General features: G+C 43.2%; 1 protein-coding gene across 8 annotated transcripts in view; it reads right to left on the bottom strand.

Moving 5' to 3' along the window:
• TLE3 (TLE family member 3, transcriptional corepressor) overlaps positions 1-18084 on the bottom strand; it is a 103403-nt gene that overhangs the window by 58235 nt on the left and 27084 nt on the right. For all 8 annotated transcript variants that reach the window (XM_078682988.1, XM_078682991.1, XM_078682985.1 and 5 more), the window contains exons 5-6: positions 7637-7699; positions 6652-6726 (exon numbers count right to left, since the gene is read on the bottom strand). In XM_078682988.1, coding sequence (XP_078539114.1) covers positions 6652-6726; positions 7637-7699 — 138 coding nt within the window. The remainder of the gene's footprint in view (positions 1-6651; positions 6727-7636; positions 7700-18084) is intronic.

The following is an 18084-nucleotide window of genomic DNA, read 5'->3' as shown; positions in this document are numbered from 1 at the left end:
GACGCAGCCACATTCTCTTTAAGGACTAGTTGCAACGATATTTATGAGCGGCAAGACAGATATAGCTCTAGGTCCGTAGCAAAAAAACTGACGCAGAACCATACACTAAACAACTTTTTGGGATAAATTGGATGTCAATAGTTAGATGGGAAGAGCGACCAAAAGTAAAGTGACAAGAATGCAAGCCTTCTCCGTACATGCTTCCAGGACCTGGCACACAGCTCTAGTAACATCAGACCAGCAATTCAGAACAAAGCTGCAGACATCTCTTCAAACAAGCACAACCCCTGTGCTGACAGTATACACTTGACATTACCCCCAGTAATAGTGTCTTCTCAGGAGCCATAACCTTAGTTGCTCGAGGCAGGTTTGCACTCTACAAATACCAACATATACATGCACAGATTTGCATGGGATGAGAAAGATGTGCATCCTTCCAAATAGAATTTGAGACCCTCCTTAAAAGAAAAAAAATCCTTTTTCCTCTTGAAGAACTTTATAAACTACTATTTGTTGGGGGAAAAATATGAGGCATCCTCACATTTCCCTTCAGACATCTTTCTTCCAATACTCTCCTATGGGTTTAAGAGGAAGTGGCACCTACACCAATCTACACTAATTCAAAACCTTATCTGTGACTTTTCTTATGCATCCTATGCGAACAAGTAGGATCCATCGCTGTGCAGATGTTACAGCACCAGTTTCCCAATAGCCACATCAGCATGCTTCAACAGTAGCTTAACATAAACATAGCTCTATTGTTGGAATCTGCCAACCTTCTCGTTGAGAGGAAATAGGCAGCTCACTTTCAAGGGTTTACATTTCCTTCTATCTCTGGAGCCTGAGAGAGCAGTACATCAATCAGCGTTTCATAGAGACACTTCCTGGTAAAATAGTCTCTCCAAAGCATCAATATGAATGTAAATGCATTATCAAAAGCCAGTGCACAATAACTTCTGTCAAGGGCTCTCAACAATATCCAGCCTATTTTTATTTTCCATCTTTTTGACCACCACCTGGATTTAAGGGCTGCTAAATTTGAACAGCTACAAAAAGCACAGGCAGACTATATTAGGGTGTCTGTGCGTACCGGTATACAACCTTTACCATGCATTTTTTACCACGCAATACCATTACCACGCATCTTTTACAACGCGGGATCCATTACAACGAACTACCTTTACAACGCATGACATTACATCGCAGATACTATTACAACGCATGCCATTACAACGTAAGTATAGGTAAGTTTATCTTTTTTAAGACATTTATTTAATTTGGGTTTTGGGGTACAGGGGTATTTTTAGGTTTCAGAGCTAGGTTTGGGTTTTGGGGTACAGGGGTATTTTTAGGTTTCAGGGCTAGGTTTGGGTTTTGGGGTACAGGGGTATTTTTTAGGTTTCAGGGCTAGGTTTGGGTATTGGGGTACAGGGGTATTTTTAGGTTTCAGGGCTAGGTTTGGGTTTTGGGGTACAGGGGTATTTTTAGGTTTCAGGGCTAGGTTTGGGTTACAGGGGTGTTTTTAGGTTTCAGGGCTAGGTTTGGATTTTGGGGTACAGGGGTATTTTTAGGTTTCAGGGCGAGGTTTGGGTTTTGGGGTACAAGGGTATTTTTAGGTTTCAGGGCTAGGTTTGGGTTTTGGGGTACAGGGGTATTTTTAGGTTTCTGGGGTAGGTTTGGGTTTTGGGGTACAGGGTATTTTTAGGTTTCAGGGCTAGGTTTGGGTTTTGGGGTACAAGGGTATTTTTAGGTTTCAGGGCTAGGTTTGGGTTTTGGGGTACAGGGGTATTTATAGGGTTCAGGGATAAGTGTGGGTTTTAAATAAAAACATTTTTTAAATTAAATTAAATATTAATTTTAATTATTTACATGTTTAAAAATATTAAATACTTACCAATACTTACGTTGTAATGGTATGCGTTGTAATGGTATCTGCGATGTAAAAAAATGCGTTGTAATGGTAGTTCGTTGTAATGGATCCTGCGTTTTGTAAAAATTGCGTGGTAAAGGTCGGCGTTGTAAAAGTTCGCGTTGTAACGTCATACATCCGTGCGTACCGCTGAAACGCGTTTGTGTTTAAATATCTTGTGCTTAATAAATCCGAATGAGGATTTACCCCCCAGCGAGTGCTGGCTTTTCTTTATGAAGCGATATATATATATATATATATATATATATATATATATATATATATATATATATATATATATATATATATCTCTAAGTTCCATTTGTTTAAAACAGAGGATCAGAAGACTTAAGGAACAAGCAACAATGCATTGTTCAAGACAGCATGCGAAATTGTCCTTTATGACCCCTCCATGCTTCTTTCAGAGGTATCGTATTACAGAGGACTTCATGGAAAACTCGAAATTAAGCAAGAAGACTATCTGCAAGAACAAAGACAGCACACTAAATAACAAGTGGGAACAGATGCCCGGATGAAGGGGAAACACCAAGAAGTGATTAACCACCAACGACTGCCACCAGAGGGTCAGATGGTCAAAGAACTTATGGGGGAAACCCAAACTGTAGGGAGAATATGACCCTTCAAGAGAGAAACTAAATGTCCATACATATTACAGAGGGATAGAATCCTAATAGCAAAGTCAAAACAGTAGTGGGAGCCCAACAGTGAAAAAAGCCATACAGATTTTCGAAAACCTAATCAATGGGAGTGTATGCATTACCAAATGTTGTATAGCTCACAAAGAAGTCCTGGGTCACATGCAACGGAGATCCTTCGTGGGAATGAACCACAGCCCACTCTTCAAGATAGGAAACGGCCTCACACATAATCATGAAGTGACTTCTCAGAGGATGAAAAGTGGCAGTGGTCTCCTTGGGGCATGGGAACTGCATCTACTTGAGAACACACATCATGGGGACAACTGTGAGACATCTCAGACAAAATCCTCTGCTCCAACAGTAACACCTTGGGTTGACTTACAGGAGAGGTCCACCGGATCCGAACTCTAAAAACAGGCAGCAAACAAAAAGGTGGGAGAGAAGAGAGCAGTGCTGGATTTTGTATGCTAGTAGAGCTACTTTTAAAAATATTTGATAAGCCATTCAGAAGTCAGCCAGTTGTGTAGGCAGCGCCAGTAGATGAGTCCATGCACTGCTGCAAATAGAAGCTCCAGTAAAATCCAAATGGCAGTACTGGTGGTCAGTACAATGAGGAATCCTGAGCTTTGACAGCACCATAGGATGAGACCAAGCATTGGGTCCTAAATCCGGTCCATGGAGGATCTCTCTGTAAGCCCGCTAGACACCTTGTGGAGACACTTGGGGTTAGGAAGGATGTCCTTCTCACTTGCAGATTGACCATTTAAGCACCTCTGCCTCAAGTTGCCCATGTGCCCAACACCCGGTTGGTCCTTAGCTTGGTGTTAGGGCATGAAAATGACCCACGGCCCACTCAGGACATCATTCATCAGAACAAGCCTCCCTGACAACAAAAATCTAACCCACACCAGTTACTGAGTATGCAGAGCAAAAAAATCAGTCCGGACTGTCTGAAGAAACGTCCATGGACTTTTTGCTTCTCTACAAATCATGTACGAGAAATAATAAGAGTGGCAATGTGCATGAACATCCAATTTTTGAGTTTTCTAGCTGAAAATGAGGAGGGCCACAGGTCAGAACTTGCAACAACTAGAATTGGAGTACTGGGATTTGAAGGGTTAGCCGTTATTGGGAGCAAAGAAAAAAGCAAATATAGTGATAAAACACCTGGCTGTCAAAGAGGAAGAGAGAAATATCTTAGTGCAAGTAAGGTCTGCAAAGCTGACCGATCCCTTTAAGCAGAGGGAAAGGACTGATGCCATGGGAGCCTGGCAGTTGCATTGGTAAGAGAGCAGGAGGGGTTGCATTTCAGCCAGGCTTCCAGTTTTTAAGACCTACATCCATGCTGTACAAAAGGTGCTCGAGTGCTCTCCTGTAACAGGAGTGGTGCCCCATTAGTCTGCATGAAAGGAGAAGGTAGAAGCAGTATGGTAAAATGAACAAGCAAAGGTTAAATAAATGGGCTGGGGGGCAAGCAATGAGGTAAATTGCAACTTACCTATAATGCCTCTGAATAAGGAGCAGATGGAAAGTATAGGTTAAGTTTATATGTGTTGCAGGAATTGCTGACCTTGACCTGGGCCCGGTAAAAGGTGCTCTTTATCCAATCACAGTTACAAATGTCTAAAAAGGTTTTTATTTTCAATACTTAATTTACAACATTTGCCATCTGTAAATCATTGAGCTGGCAAAGGTCATCAATCATGCATTGTAACAAAATATTTGTAAATTTTTTTGTACCCGAGTTTACCCTGGTCTACAGGTGGCTCCTGTGGTTTTACATGAAACAGTCCCTGCAACTCATCTCTACTCTACAATGAACCTGGTCTGACCTACCAAAGAAGGAGTGGGGTTTAAACTGCTCGTGTCCCCAACATCTATAATAAAGGGACAATTAAGGATAGCTATATAGACAATAGTTTCCATGTAATATTTGCTCACACATTACCGGTTACATCCTAAAATAGATCAGACAAATTATTTCCCGTCATCTCCCATTCCTCATAAGCCCAGCCCTACCACGTGAGCTTTTCAGTGAGTGCAAGAGAATTTACCTCATTTTTAAATAAAGTATCAAACTGTACATTACCCAAAATATTTAGAGACTAGTTAACAGATTTGATATTTATGGGTCTAGATCAGACTGAAAATATATAAGGCAACTTTAAAATTTCAAATAAAATAAATCACAGCTTTTTACACAAAAGTTGTTGTATGTTTCAGGTATACCTAAGAAGTGTTACTGAGGTACGACCCGGAACAGGCTCTTCTGCCCAACAGCGAGACACAGTATGCTGACATTTCCCACCAAGGCGACAGGGAACCAAACGACACTTAGGCACACAGGACCTGTGGTTCATGTGTGAGGATTCTCTCTGTGGCATTTCATCAAGCCCTTGCTTCAGATCCTGCCTTAACCGTAGGTTTATCTTCTGCTTTATGTATGCAGAGTACCTGGTTTTGAGCCTAGTTTTTGTATAAAATGTAATAGGGGTTTTGGGACAGCGAGTAGGTTAGAGACCTCTGTGCAAATGATTTTGGCAAAGAGGCAACAGTAAAGGACTCAAGAATCTTTACATTCTGGGGTATCCTTACTGGACTGGTTAATTTCCCTTCACAGGCTCCAGTCCTGCTGCCTTGATTTAGTAATCTTCAATTTAACCAGCGGCTGAAACCCAATGCCAAAATTATCCCGCCCCACATGCACTTTTTCTACAGCCCTATCACTTAAAATCCCAAAACCTTAAACCAGTCCTTTTAGGTCCTGGGTAAGTTTCTATGTTGCATCTTGAAAAAGTCTCAGATCAGTAAGAGAACAGATGCTAGTTTTAAACGCAAAGCATTGGAAAGCAATGCGATTCTGCTAAATATCGATTTATAGCCAATGTATATGTAACGATACAATACTGGGACAGCCTAAATGACTAACACCGACAAGACAGCATGCGAAATTGTCCTTTATGACCCCTCCATGCTTCTTTCAGAGGTATCGTATTACAGAGGACTTCATGGAAAACTCGAAATTAAGCAAGAAGACTATCTGCAAGAACAAAGACAGCACACTAAATAACAAGTGGGAACAGATGCCCGGTGAAAGCACTTCCAGGTTATGTGAATATTCTAAGTGAAAGGGAGAACGGAGGACACAGCCCTGGAGTTCTGTGTCCAGACTGGCAAAGCGCTGCAACAGAGTGACCAAGTATCTGGAACAAATGGCGAACTGTGCACTATTCAAATACCAAAAAAACATCACAATAACCTTACCAAGTGGATGCTGTTTGAAAGTGACTAAACTTTCAAACTAATACTTGTGAAAATCGCTCCCAATCTTGATCTGCAGCTCCCTGTAAACATTTAAAGGCAATACCAGTGTACAGGCTCATTACCACAGATGGGCAGTGAATAAACAAGCCAAGACTATGTAGATGGGATTTCTAGAGCTGTGGAAGTTCCAGTGCCGCCCACACTGGAGGCAAAGCATGAACAAAATGAGCCCAGCCTTACCACAACATTTCTTCAAAGACTAGGATAGATTGCATACACAAAGGATAACAAAATAGCTGCAGAGGTGAGGCCCCACACAATGAAGGTATGGAATGCATAACAATCTCCCTTCCCAGAAAGATCCAAGAAAGTTCCATTGCTGTAGACAGATTCACATTACTGCACATGTGTGGTTCGTTAGCAATTTCTTTTTTAATAAACTTGGCACTAATTTCTCAGATTTGGCATAAGCACTACATTTCCACTGGTCTAGTCTCACTGTAGTCTTGAACAGTCAAAACGCAGACACAGAAGCAACAGTCAGGTTGTCTGGCAGGCACAATACAATCATGTAACACAGTCCAGTGCCGCAGAGGCCAGTCCGAGCTCGGGCGGCTGAGAACAGGGCAGCAGTACTCAAATCTGCCATCGCTCTGTAGGGTTATGGTAGAATTCGATCGCCTGGAAGCAACAGCGTCCGCGGTACTCTCAAATGCTGTTCTGGTTGCCCTCCGAGCTCGGCGCAGCCTGTGCTTCAATGAAATGGCGGATATTAGAGGGTACAGAGATGGCGAGAGGTAGATTGGGAAGGCCACGTACCCCGATGACTGCATTTAGTTCAGTCATTGTGACTTGTCTGGCTCGCTCCACCGCCTGTGCCACCTGCTGTTGGTGCTGAAAGAATGGAGAAGATCTGTATGAGTGTAATGGATTAACAAAGAAACAACCGCTTCTCCCATCACAGTTCACCCACCCAACCGCAACCCACACACTTGATGCTTATTTATGCATCGCCACATGCAGCGACACTTATCCACACTTCATCACAACTGCATAATACAGCAGTCATCCTGGCAGTTCCTGCACCCTCTCATTCCAACACTCAAGGTTCAAGTCAAAATACACCCCTTTAGATCAACTTCAAAGATTATTAAGGATTAGACCTTCTGAAACCTCACATCTACCTGTTTAAGACAGGAGTGAGGACCCATCACTACTTGACATCTGACCAAATATTCATAAGAATACCAGCTCAATTTGAAAGATTACTTGCACCAATACCGAAAGACCAACTTCTCACAACTGGTATGCATTGACCAATATCTACCCACACATAAAAAAGGTATGACCTTCATTATTCCCACATATAAAAGACATGGTGAATAGAAACGCAAGAGTACACAACATTTTGGCCCATCATGCATGACAACCATATAAATATCCCCGTACAGACAACAACAAAACAACTACCATCTTCCCACACTCAATACAACCAACAAATGGCCAACATGGTCACATCTGCACAGACAGCAGATCCCTGACCACCAACCTCGAAGCAAATAGTAAAGTTAGCCTCAATAACCACCAAGCAAAGGGGTGTTAACACAAACATAGGCCCAAGACAAAGGTATGAACCTAGAGAGAGAAGTCAGAATTTCGTGTTGGATGCTGTATGTGACCCTCAGTCTGGTCCAATTGCTTTTCATCTTTTCTTAGAGAGGAGGCTCAAAGAAGCAGGGCTTCCTAAAGTTCTTCCCTTTCCAAGTTACGCAACAAAAAAAGTCTACAAGTGCAGTTTGCTCACCTCTTGGGATAGGAATGGCATGATCTGTGCCAGAATGGTGTTCATCCTTTTAGCAATTTCGGTCTGAAAAAGAAAAACAGGTAAGGGTCAGAGTGTGTGATGACGGTCAGAATCCATTCTGTGGGTTTAGAAATGCAGCGTTTAACTGGCCTCAGATTATTGGGGCCAAGGGAAGGGGAATAAATCCAACCAATCCCCAAGAAAAGAAGAGAAATAATATGCTTAAAGGAGGGTTGCTTTAAATACCTGGCACCAACAACCAGGTGTCTGTGTAATCAAATGCCTCAGTCAAAAGGATAAGTACATGATCATCCAGGTTAAGAAATTCCTCTACAACATTCCCTACATACAATTCCTCACTTCATAATCTTGGCCTTCTATATCCTGCCCTTCTAAATTGCACCAGAAGGCATCTTCATTGCCATTGAGAGGACGATTCTTGCAGGCAGGTGTTGCGGGAGGGGATGCATATCTTATACTAATACAGAGCGGTCTTCATTTTGCAACATCTCACACAAAGGTAACACTAAGGAACCGCTCAGAGCCTGTGTCGGATGTGCATTTATCAAGACATGTTTTCCTTATATTGATGGGTGCTTTCCCACAAGTTTGTGAGTTCTTGTCATCAGTGTCATTGTATTTATCAGTGAAATGACGATAAGTATTCCTAGATGTACTGCTGAGTGATGGGAAGGGTAAAGACACATGTGCTGGCAGATGTCACCATTTAAATTACATGTATAGGTTGTGCTTTCGTACCTTGTCCGGCCAGACTTGCAAGAATGACTTAACAGCAGAGTTTGAAAGTGCCATAAATGCAAAGCCAGTTTTCACTACATGTTGCGAGTTATAGTTTAGCTGCCACATTCCTACCATTGTAGCTGTGTAGAAAGTGGTTAGCAGAGGGATGGGCAGTAGAAGATGTAGTGTACACAAAGTGTTGTGAGAGGTAGAATGCAAGGGAAAAGGCCTGAACTCCCTGGCAGCTGGTGGGCTGTCAGCCTCCACAAGAGCTCAGTAGGAGCATCAAAACTGAGGAAAGAGCTTTGCGGCAAGTAATGGACCCGGTGAGCAGACCTCCATGCGAGGCAGCCGAATCGACCATCAAAGTTAATCAGTCTCCACATTCTGGGGATTGTACAATGTATACTTCCCACATTTCTAAACCCTTCACAAAGTTCTCTGGAAAAATGTCAGTAACAAATCCAAGGGGATCAACAACACCTTGTGCAATGTCAAGGAGCTATGCAGATACAGAAAATGCACAAGAGCCAACATACAGTGAGCATCGGGGCATAGAGATGGGACTACTTAAACTCTACAGAGACTCCATGGATAGATGCGGTTCACAAATAACCCCGTACAAAGTGCTGAGAGTCACCCAATGCGTATTTGGACCCAGAGTATCAAGCTCTAAAAGCAGAAGCTGAATCTCAACCCTCTGTGCCTCGCTGACAGACAGCTACTGCTGCAGGGTGAGAGAGACAAAGTCCTCAGCCGTGCCTGTCCTCACTCCAATCTACGAGTAACACAGCCACTTGCAGTTATCAAACACTGCTACAAGTGCCAACCAGTGGCATTAAGTGTGCCATTATCAGCGCTGGATGCAAGAGACCATTTCCAGGAACTGAAGAAGCAGACAATGATGGGCAGCGCATTCAGCCAGGGAAATGGTTACAGCAAGAACCACATCCATCCAGAGGAATAACAGATTATTATGGAGCACAGCTAAGGCAAAGTAAAAAGAACAGGCTGAATGAAGTAACTCTTGCACTGCTAGGCTTTTCATCCCTTAATCCAGACTTGTGGTATGTTCAAATAAAGGATCACTCGCAAAAGACACGGTTGTATGCGATTTCACAGAACAATAATTTCATGGAATACCATTGCCGAGAAACCATTTTACCTACACTGTTTAACGGATATCTTCTGAATGAATGGCAGTGACATTTACGTAAAACTAATTCATAAAATGTCTTTTGGTCAAAATTGGCTTTTGAATGCTTTTTTTTAAGTGTAAATGCAATGGTTGCCGGTCTTTCTTTCAGAAACAGTTTGTCAGAGATATTTATTTCAGTCCTTTACTTCAGGGGACATTATTTCATATTTATTTATTTTAAGAGTTTTCTATGGCGCGAACAAGACCCTTAGGTATCGGAGCGCTTTACATTAAATGAGGTAGTTATAGACAAGAGTTTGTGGATTTTTTCAATAATAAGAGGTAGGTACATAAAGTAGCATTAGATAGACATTGTACAGTAAACGTTATACAGTAAAAATATATACAGGGTGTGATACAGTCTGAAATTATACATTAATAGTCATACAGAAAATATATACCAGATGTGATATATATTTGATTCTGGCTAAAATATCCCAAGTGTCTATTATTTGTGTAGCTTTTTGTTTTCAATCCTTTTTCAAGTGTCTTATTGACCAAGGCCTAGCCTATGAAAGGAACGTATTTATTAGGAAGTTCTTAGTTTCCCTCTTAAAGGATGTAGTGTCTGGAATTTTTCTTATGCTCGGCGGAAGTGAATTCCAGATCCTTGGTGCTGCTCCTGAGAAGGCTCTATCGTACGTTTTCTTCTTCTTGAAGATGGCTGGTCTCAGCACCAGCTCCCTTGCACTCCTGGCCGGTCTGTTTCCTCTGGATATTTTAATTTTCTGAGCCAGGTACTTAGGTGTGTTGTGGTGTATCGCTTTGTGGGTTATGCATGCCATTTTTAGCTGGATTCTGGCTTCGTAAGGTAGCCAGTTTAATGCTTGCAGGTGCGGGGATATGTGGTCAAATTTTCTCGATCCGGTTATCAGTCTTGCCGCTGCGTTGAGACATGCCTTTAGAGGTGCTGTTGATATTTTTGGGAGCCCTGCTAGCGTTGTACATCCATATTCAATCCTTGAGATGACTAATGATTGTACTGCCAGTTTGAGATCCGGCTTGGATATGAATGGTTTCATTTTTCTAATGTAGTTCAGGTGAAAGCGTGCGCTTTTTCCCATAGCTTTGATGTGAGCTTTCATGTTTAGGTTCTCATCAAGCGTGAGTCCTAATGATTTCGCTGAACCTACTAGTGTAGGGGTACAGTTTAACGCTGTTATCATATTGCACCATTCTTTCCTTTCTGTTTGTTTCTTTGGTGGTGTGATTAGTAGGAATTCAGTTTTTTGTGCATTTAGTTTCAAATGATTGTCAGCTAGCCATTGTAATGATATTTTTAAGGCTTCGTTCATTCTCTTGAGGTCCTCCATGGATGTTATCTTGATGTAAATCTGTGTATCATCCGCATACATGTGATAGGATATTTTTGAATTTTGAATTTTGAAGGATTTCTGTGAGAGGTTCAATGTAAAGGTTAAATAGTGATGGAGATAACGTAGAGCCTTGAGGGACTCCAATTGAGTTAGGGCTTGATGTTGAGAGTGATTGATTGACCAAAAATCTTTGCGTTCTATTCTGAAGGAATGATTCAAACCATTTTAGCACATTTCTTGACAACCCCATCCTGTCATGGAGCCTGTTCAATAATTTCTCATGATTTACCGTATCAAATGCTGATGATAAGTCTAGGAGGATAAGGAGACATGTCTGGTTATGGTCTAATGCCTGTAGCGCATCATCGACAATATGAAGGATCGCTGTCTCTGTGCTATGTCTGTCCGCTGCGTTTGACACGGTCGATCATGCCATCCTCCTCGACCGTGTCGGCGCAGCGGGCATCCAGGGCACTGCCCTCTCCTGGATCGCGTCCTTTCTTCAGGGCAGATCACAGGCAGTTCACCTCTCTGATTTTTCTGCCCCTTCTCTCCCTGTCACCTGTGGGGTACCCCAAGGCTCTTCTCTCTCCCCTCTTCTCTTCAACCTTTATATCCGCCCTCTTATCTCCTCCCTCCTCGAGCTGGGGGTCTCCGTGTACAATTACGCAGATGACCTCCAGCTCGTTTTTGATCTATCCTCTCCTTCTCACTCTCTTTCCAAGTTCAGCTCTACTCTTGTCTTTATCTCCCAATGGATGAGCTTTAATCATTTAAAGCTCAACCCTGACAAGACTGAGCTTGTCCTCACTGGTGGTCCCTCTAACCCCGGGTCTGCTGTTCACTGGCCCCTTTCCTTCGGTCCCCCTCCCTCCCCAGTCTCCTCCGTTCGGACCTTGGGCATCAAGATCAGCAATGATCTTTCTATGCACGCGCATATCAGCGCCGTCGTTTCCGCTTGTTTCCTTTCCCTCCGCCTCATCCGCAAAATTTCCCGTTTTTTTTCTGTTGATGCCCTTAAAACCATTATTTCTGCCCTTATCACATCCCGCCTGGATTATGGCAATGGCCTGTTCGTAGGCATTCCGGCCTACGAAACTCGCCGCCTCCAGGCCATCCAGAACCAGGCAGCCCGTCTTGTTCTCCGTCTTCCTAAGTTTTCCCACATCACCCCTGCCCTTAAATCCCTCCACTGGCTCCCTGTTCACCTCAGATCTCACTTTAAACTTGCCTGTTTGGCTTTCCGGGCTCATGCCCGATCTGCTCCTCTCTTTATCAATTCTCTAGTTTCCTCTCATGCCCCTTGTCGCTCTCTTCGCTCGTCCTCTCTCTCTCTTCTTCACGTTCCCCGCTTCCGCAAATCCCGCACTGGAGGCACCCGCTTCTCGGTGCGGGCTCCCCAGATCTGGAACTCTCTTCCCCTCTCTATTCGCTCTATTCCTATTTTTTCACACTTCCGTAAAGCTCTCAAAACTTTTCTTTTTCTTCAGGCTTTTCCTGGCTAACCTCCCCCCGGATCCCTTGGCAGTTATGGCTGTGTTCCTCAGCGCCAGGAAGCCGCTTGGCCGCAGTGCGCTTTTATAAATATTTGTTTCATTTCATTTCATTTCTATGTCCTGTTCTGAATCCTGACTGACAATCGTCTAGTAGCGAGAAGTTAGTGATGTGTTGGCTTAATTGGTTTTGAACACATTTCTCAATTAGTTTGGCAAGAATCTGGATGTTGGTCACTGGGCGAAAGTTATTTGGATCGGCTGGGTCCGCTGAGGGTTTTTTGATGATGGGAACGACTTGACCAGTTTTTAGGCAATCTGGAAGGGTCCCTTGGGATAGGGAGGCGTTTATTATTTTCGTCCAAATGGGAATCACAATATGATTTATTTCTTTGATGCACTTTGAAGGGAGTGGATCGTTATAGTGGTTGTTGGGTTTGATGTCTGATAGTGTTTTGGCGACGGTATTTTGGTCGAGTATCTTGAAGTTATCCCATTGCGCCATATTTTTTGTGATATGGGTGTTATCTGAGGTGATATTAGCTGTTTGCGGTGTAAGGTTGTCTGTATTATCAAGGTCGTCAGCTTCTTTTCTGAGCTCTCTTTCCAGAGTATTAGCCTTGTTTGTGAAGAAGGATGAGAACTCTTCGCAACTTAGTTGAGTTTTTGTCGTTTCTTGGGCAGTTTTGGCCACTTTATCAGATTGCTGTTTTAAAATCTCGAATAGTCTCCGCGACCTATTTTTGGCATTATCTAGTTCGGATCTAATGAATTCCTTTTTAGAATTTAGGATCTTTTTATTGTATTCGCTCCGGATTCTTCGGAGCATATTCAGTTCGGGCGTTGTTTTTCTTTCCGCCTGTCTCAGTTTCCGCCTTGCTTCATTCAGTGTTCCACTGAACCATGGATTTTTGATCTTCTCTGTTCTTTTCAGTTTCAGTGGCATTGTGGTATTGACTATGTTCGACACTGTTGTAGTGTAATGATTCGTAAGATCCTCCACTTTCAGCATATTGTTTGGTGGGTTTAGGTTCTTCCCAAACTTTCTATTAATAATTTCATATTCGGATCTTTGGTATCTCGCATCCATTTCTTGTGTCTAGTGGGTTGTCTGGTTTTGGTATTTTTCATATTGTTTATCAGGAAGGTTATGGCATGGTGATCTGACCAGTCGCATGGCTCAATTGCTGTAATTGAGGTAATGTTCGTCTTAGAAATTATCCAGTCTAACGTGGCTCCCTTCATGTGTGTTGGTTGTGTGCATGCTTGGTTAAGGTTTAGCTCCTCTAGAAGGTCTTTAAGAGCATTGACCTGTTGGTCATCTTTATCATTCCAGTGTAAATTAAAGTCTCCTAGAACAATGTTGTTAGTTTCGGCATTGGAGTTGGTAGTGATGATTTCCATTAATTGATCTATGAAAGATGTATTATTGCCTGGAGGGTGGTAGATCGCATGCAGGTTGCATCTTTGATTCTCTGCTGATCTAATGTTGAGATTTAGGTTTTCACAGTGTTCGAGTGGTTCCGTTAGTTCTTGGATGACCTCTATTTCCGATCTATAGATGCAGGCAATCCCACCCCCTATCTTTTTTGGTCTATCAAGTCTCACTATATTATATTGCGGGGGTACAAGTAGGTCCATACACGGTGATGAGGATTCCGATAGCCACGTTTCTGTCAGGATTGTTACATCAATTTCCTTGTTCATGATGAGGTCAGCTATATCAGATGCATGTTTTGTTGCGGACCGGCAGTTGAGAAGTAGGCATTTCAAAGGTTTCCCTGCTTTCCTTGTTTCAGTGTTCAGTGTGTCGTCGATTAGATGGACTTGCTGTAAGTTGTTAAGATTAGTTCTCCTTTCACTTAGCTTTGCTGTTCTATTCCCATCAATCTGAACTGTTTTAATATCTTCCCCTCTTTCCAGGTCAGTTGTTTCATAGTCCCTTAGTAAGGATAGTGTTTCTTCATCCGATAGGTATTTAAGGTATCTCTCAGGTCGGTTTTGTCTGTATGGTACTGGCATTGCCCTCATGTTTCCCTTTCTTTGAGCACTAATAAAATCATCTCGGAGTTGTTAGATTTTAGTGTGAGAGCTTACTGTCAATTCCAGCATCTTTTTCATTGCTTGAACTGTGCTTAGAATATTATCTACTTGGGTTTGAAGTTCTTTGATTTCTCTTAGTGTCTGGGATGAGGTATTAGGCTCGTTCATCCTCTTCTTTTTGTGACCTAGTTTTGCTTTTCCGATTTTACCTTTTTTTCTCCTCACAGGACCCCTATTCATGTCATTATCTCTGTTGTCTGCTCTGCATCTGTTCGGTTCGTCCTCTTTACTCGGTGTTCTCCCAATCATTTTTGTGGGATAACTTCTTTGTGCCTTTCTAGAAGAACTTTGTGTAGTGTTGGTGTGGGGTGAGTGAGTCGTGCTGTCTTCCATACCAGTAGTTGCAGTGGTTTCCTTGTCGCCACTTTCCATGTCGAGAGGTGTCAACTCTTCCTTTTGCGATTGTTTCTGGCTGTTATTCTCATATTGTTCTCTCAGAGCAACTCTAGAAGACCTTTGTGTAGTGTTGGTGTGGGGTGAGGGAGTCGTGTTGTCTTCTATACCAGTAGTTACATTGGTTTCCTTGTCGCCACCTTCCTTGTCGAGAGGTGTCAGCTCTTCCTTCTGCGATTGTTTCTGGCTGTTGTTCTCAAATTGTGTTCTCAGTTCAACTCTTTCTATATCCTTCCTGATGTTATGGTGCGGTGTTGGATCTTCTATATGTGCCACTTCCTGGGTTATGTTTGTATATTTTGTGAGCAATTCTGTTCTTATTGAGACATTCCCTGACTGCGTTCCTCCTGTTCCCGATACGACTCCTGAGTGTGTTGGCTGTTGCGGGTCCTGGTGGTTTATGTTTGCTATGTCGTCAGTGTTGGTAGTATGATTCGGTATCGTTGAGTCTTCGAGGTGTCGGGTGTAGTTTCAGGTGTTGTTTCCGGTTGCCATTTTCATATCGTGCTTTCATATCATTACTTCCTGAGACCTTCCTTATATTAAGAGGTGGCATTGGGTCTTCTATCTGAGCTTCCTGGGTTATGATTGTATGTAGTGTGTTCACTGCGGTTCTTCCTGAGACATTCCCGGATTGAGTTCTTCCTGTTCTTGATACGACTCCTTGATGTGTTGGTTGTAGTGAATCCTGAAGGTTTCTGTTTTGTAAGCCATCAGTAATGTAGGAACGGTCGGGAGCTGTAGTGTCTTCTCGTTGGGTTAGATGTGGCTGGGATCTTGTGCTTTCTACTTCTATTTTTAAGGTTGAGAACACGATGTCGAATTTTTCTAGCTCCCGGTCAGCTGCTTGAATGAGCACAATCCCATTTATAGATTTTACACTGTCAATTACTTGAGATGCTTTTAATTCACTGACGCATCACCACCCGTAAACTCCATCCATCGCTGACCCCCTCATAGCCCCTAAACACCATCAATCCCTGCCCCCTCAAAACCGCTCACCGCCACACCTAAACTATACTCCTCCCTGAAGCCTCAAAGCCCTTTCTACCCCAAAGATCCTCCATCCATAATACATAAAAACATTCACTACCCCCAACTCCACCCATTCCTTAACCCTAAAAACTCCTTTCTAAGCCTAAACCTCACTTAGTTCCTGCACCTTAAAACACCTCAGCACACTCAAACCCCACCCTTCCCTGAATCATAAAAACCCTCACCGCCCTTAAACACAAGCCATCTATGACCAAAAGGAACTGATCAGCCTCCACTACTCAGTGTACCCTAAAAAAAAAAAACAGTCTACATCTAAACTCTACCCATTCCTAAATTTAGTATGAGTTGCTGAAGTGAGCACAACTCCACCTATCCCTGAATCATTAAAGTCCCTCATCACCCTATACGCCACCTCAGTCCTGAACAGTACACTCTTTACCACCCCAGTCGTTACCAATAATGCACTTAAAAATCCTTACCAGCCCTAAACTCTGCCCATCTATGAACCCCAACATCCACAATACCCCTACGCTCCACCCATCTCTGAATCCTAACACCCCTTTCTATGCCCAAACTCCAATTATTCTTTACCCCTAAAAACTCATCACCCTAAACATTACCCATTCCTGAAACCCAAAACCCCATATTAGTCCTAAACTTCACCCACGCTTGAATGTAATTTTGGATTTTTCCTTAAAATTATCTTTCATTTAAAAAGCTTCCTCATTTCCGATTTTGTTGGTTTTCCATGATTTTCCGTGATTGGACGGCTGCCTTTAAAATGCACAGGGCCCTCCTCCTGTGTGGACACGACCCCGCTCCTCCCTCTGCCCTTTGTTTCCCTAAACCTGCTGCCCCATAACACTAATAGGTCTTGGCTAAACAGCGCATGCGCTGCCTCTTTGAGGCATTTTGTTTACACACACACAGTGGTTTGCTTAACCATCGCTCTCATTTTCTTTGTTGCAGTTGGTGAAAGCATGCCTGCGTCATGTCCACTTCTTCTGGAGCATGGACGTGGTACTTGTGTCAATCCACTGCTCCAGTTTTGTAGCTATTTATTTCTTTGCATTCAAGCACTCCATGCGAGTGCTTGTGTTTTCACTCAGTCTCCCATATACCGATGCGACCAGGGCAGAACCAATTTTACAAACTTAGCCTCACACCCCATCCCCTTTGCAGATCGAGGACTGTTTCCTCTGCTGTCCTAGCACACCAGCTTTACGGGCTACACCTTCGTTCCCAAGCATCCCATCCCTAGAACACCCCGACAACCACCTCTACTTTCTCCTGAAGCCCGGGATTGCTCAAATTGGGCACCTGCTCTGTTGCAAGTTTTCACTGCAGGATGTTTGTGCCATCGCCCACCTCAAACACCATTTCTTCGTCAAACTGTGCTGGCAATGCTTTCCATCATTCCAATTCACTCTACTTTGAGAAATGTAGTCATTTTGAGCCCAAAAGTGGAGTATCTTTAACCACGCGCGGTATCCAGCCGAAACTACATCTCTGGACCAGACCCCCTGTCTGCAGTAGAGCATCTCTGGGTGGGACACACATGCAGGAGTAGGCCACGTGCTCATTAGAAAAAAAATCACCTCAGCCCTTTTGTTAGTGTGTCGTCATCACGGATGTTCCCCTTTCCTTCCGCAGACTGGTCTCTTCTCCACTTTTGGGGTGGAGGGGGGAGGCAGATCCCTTAATGCTAAGTAAGAAAAGCATTTCTGCTCCTTCTCCCCATGTACTCTCCAGTAGCTGGTTCCTTTCACTATTAAGCTGTAAATTGTTACCCCCCCCCAGCACTACAGGAGGTGGAAACGTAACAGTCCTCTTTGTCATGTTCCATCCACTCTCCATTAGCACTGCATTGTGACAGTGGCAGGGCCCCAATACATGTAGCAACAAAATGTGCACCCGTCAACTGAATTAACAGTAAAAACAGCTATAACTGAGGTGCAATGTGCCCCACGTACGCATGGGCTTTGGTGCAACTGGTTTGGATTTTGCAGTTTTATGTAGCGCAAACTCAATCCGAAGGTATCAGAGTGCTTTACATGAGCACCAGTTGCATTAATTTTTAGATCTCCGCTTTAGTCTGTGAGACAGTGCCTGTGCTGTCTGAGACATTTTGTTTACAAACAGTGGGCTTTCAGCCTGCCCATAGCTTTATCACTGGTTTGCTTCAGCATTACTTTCATTTCCTTTAAT

This window comes from Lissotriton helveticus, chromosome 3_1, assembly GCF_964261635.1.
Source record: "Lissotriton helveticus chromosome 3_1, aLisHel1.1, whole genome shotgun sequence".
NCBI lineage: Eukaryota > Metazoa > Chordata > Amphibia > Caudata > Salamandridae > Lissotriton > Lissotriton helveticus.
This window is presented reverse-complemented; position numbering and strand designations above follow the sequence as displayed.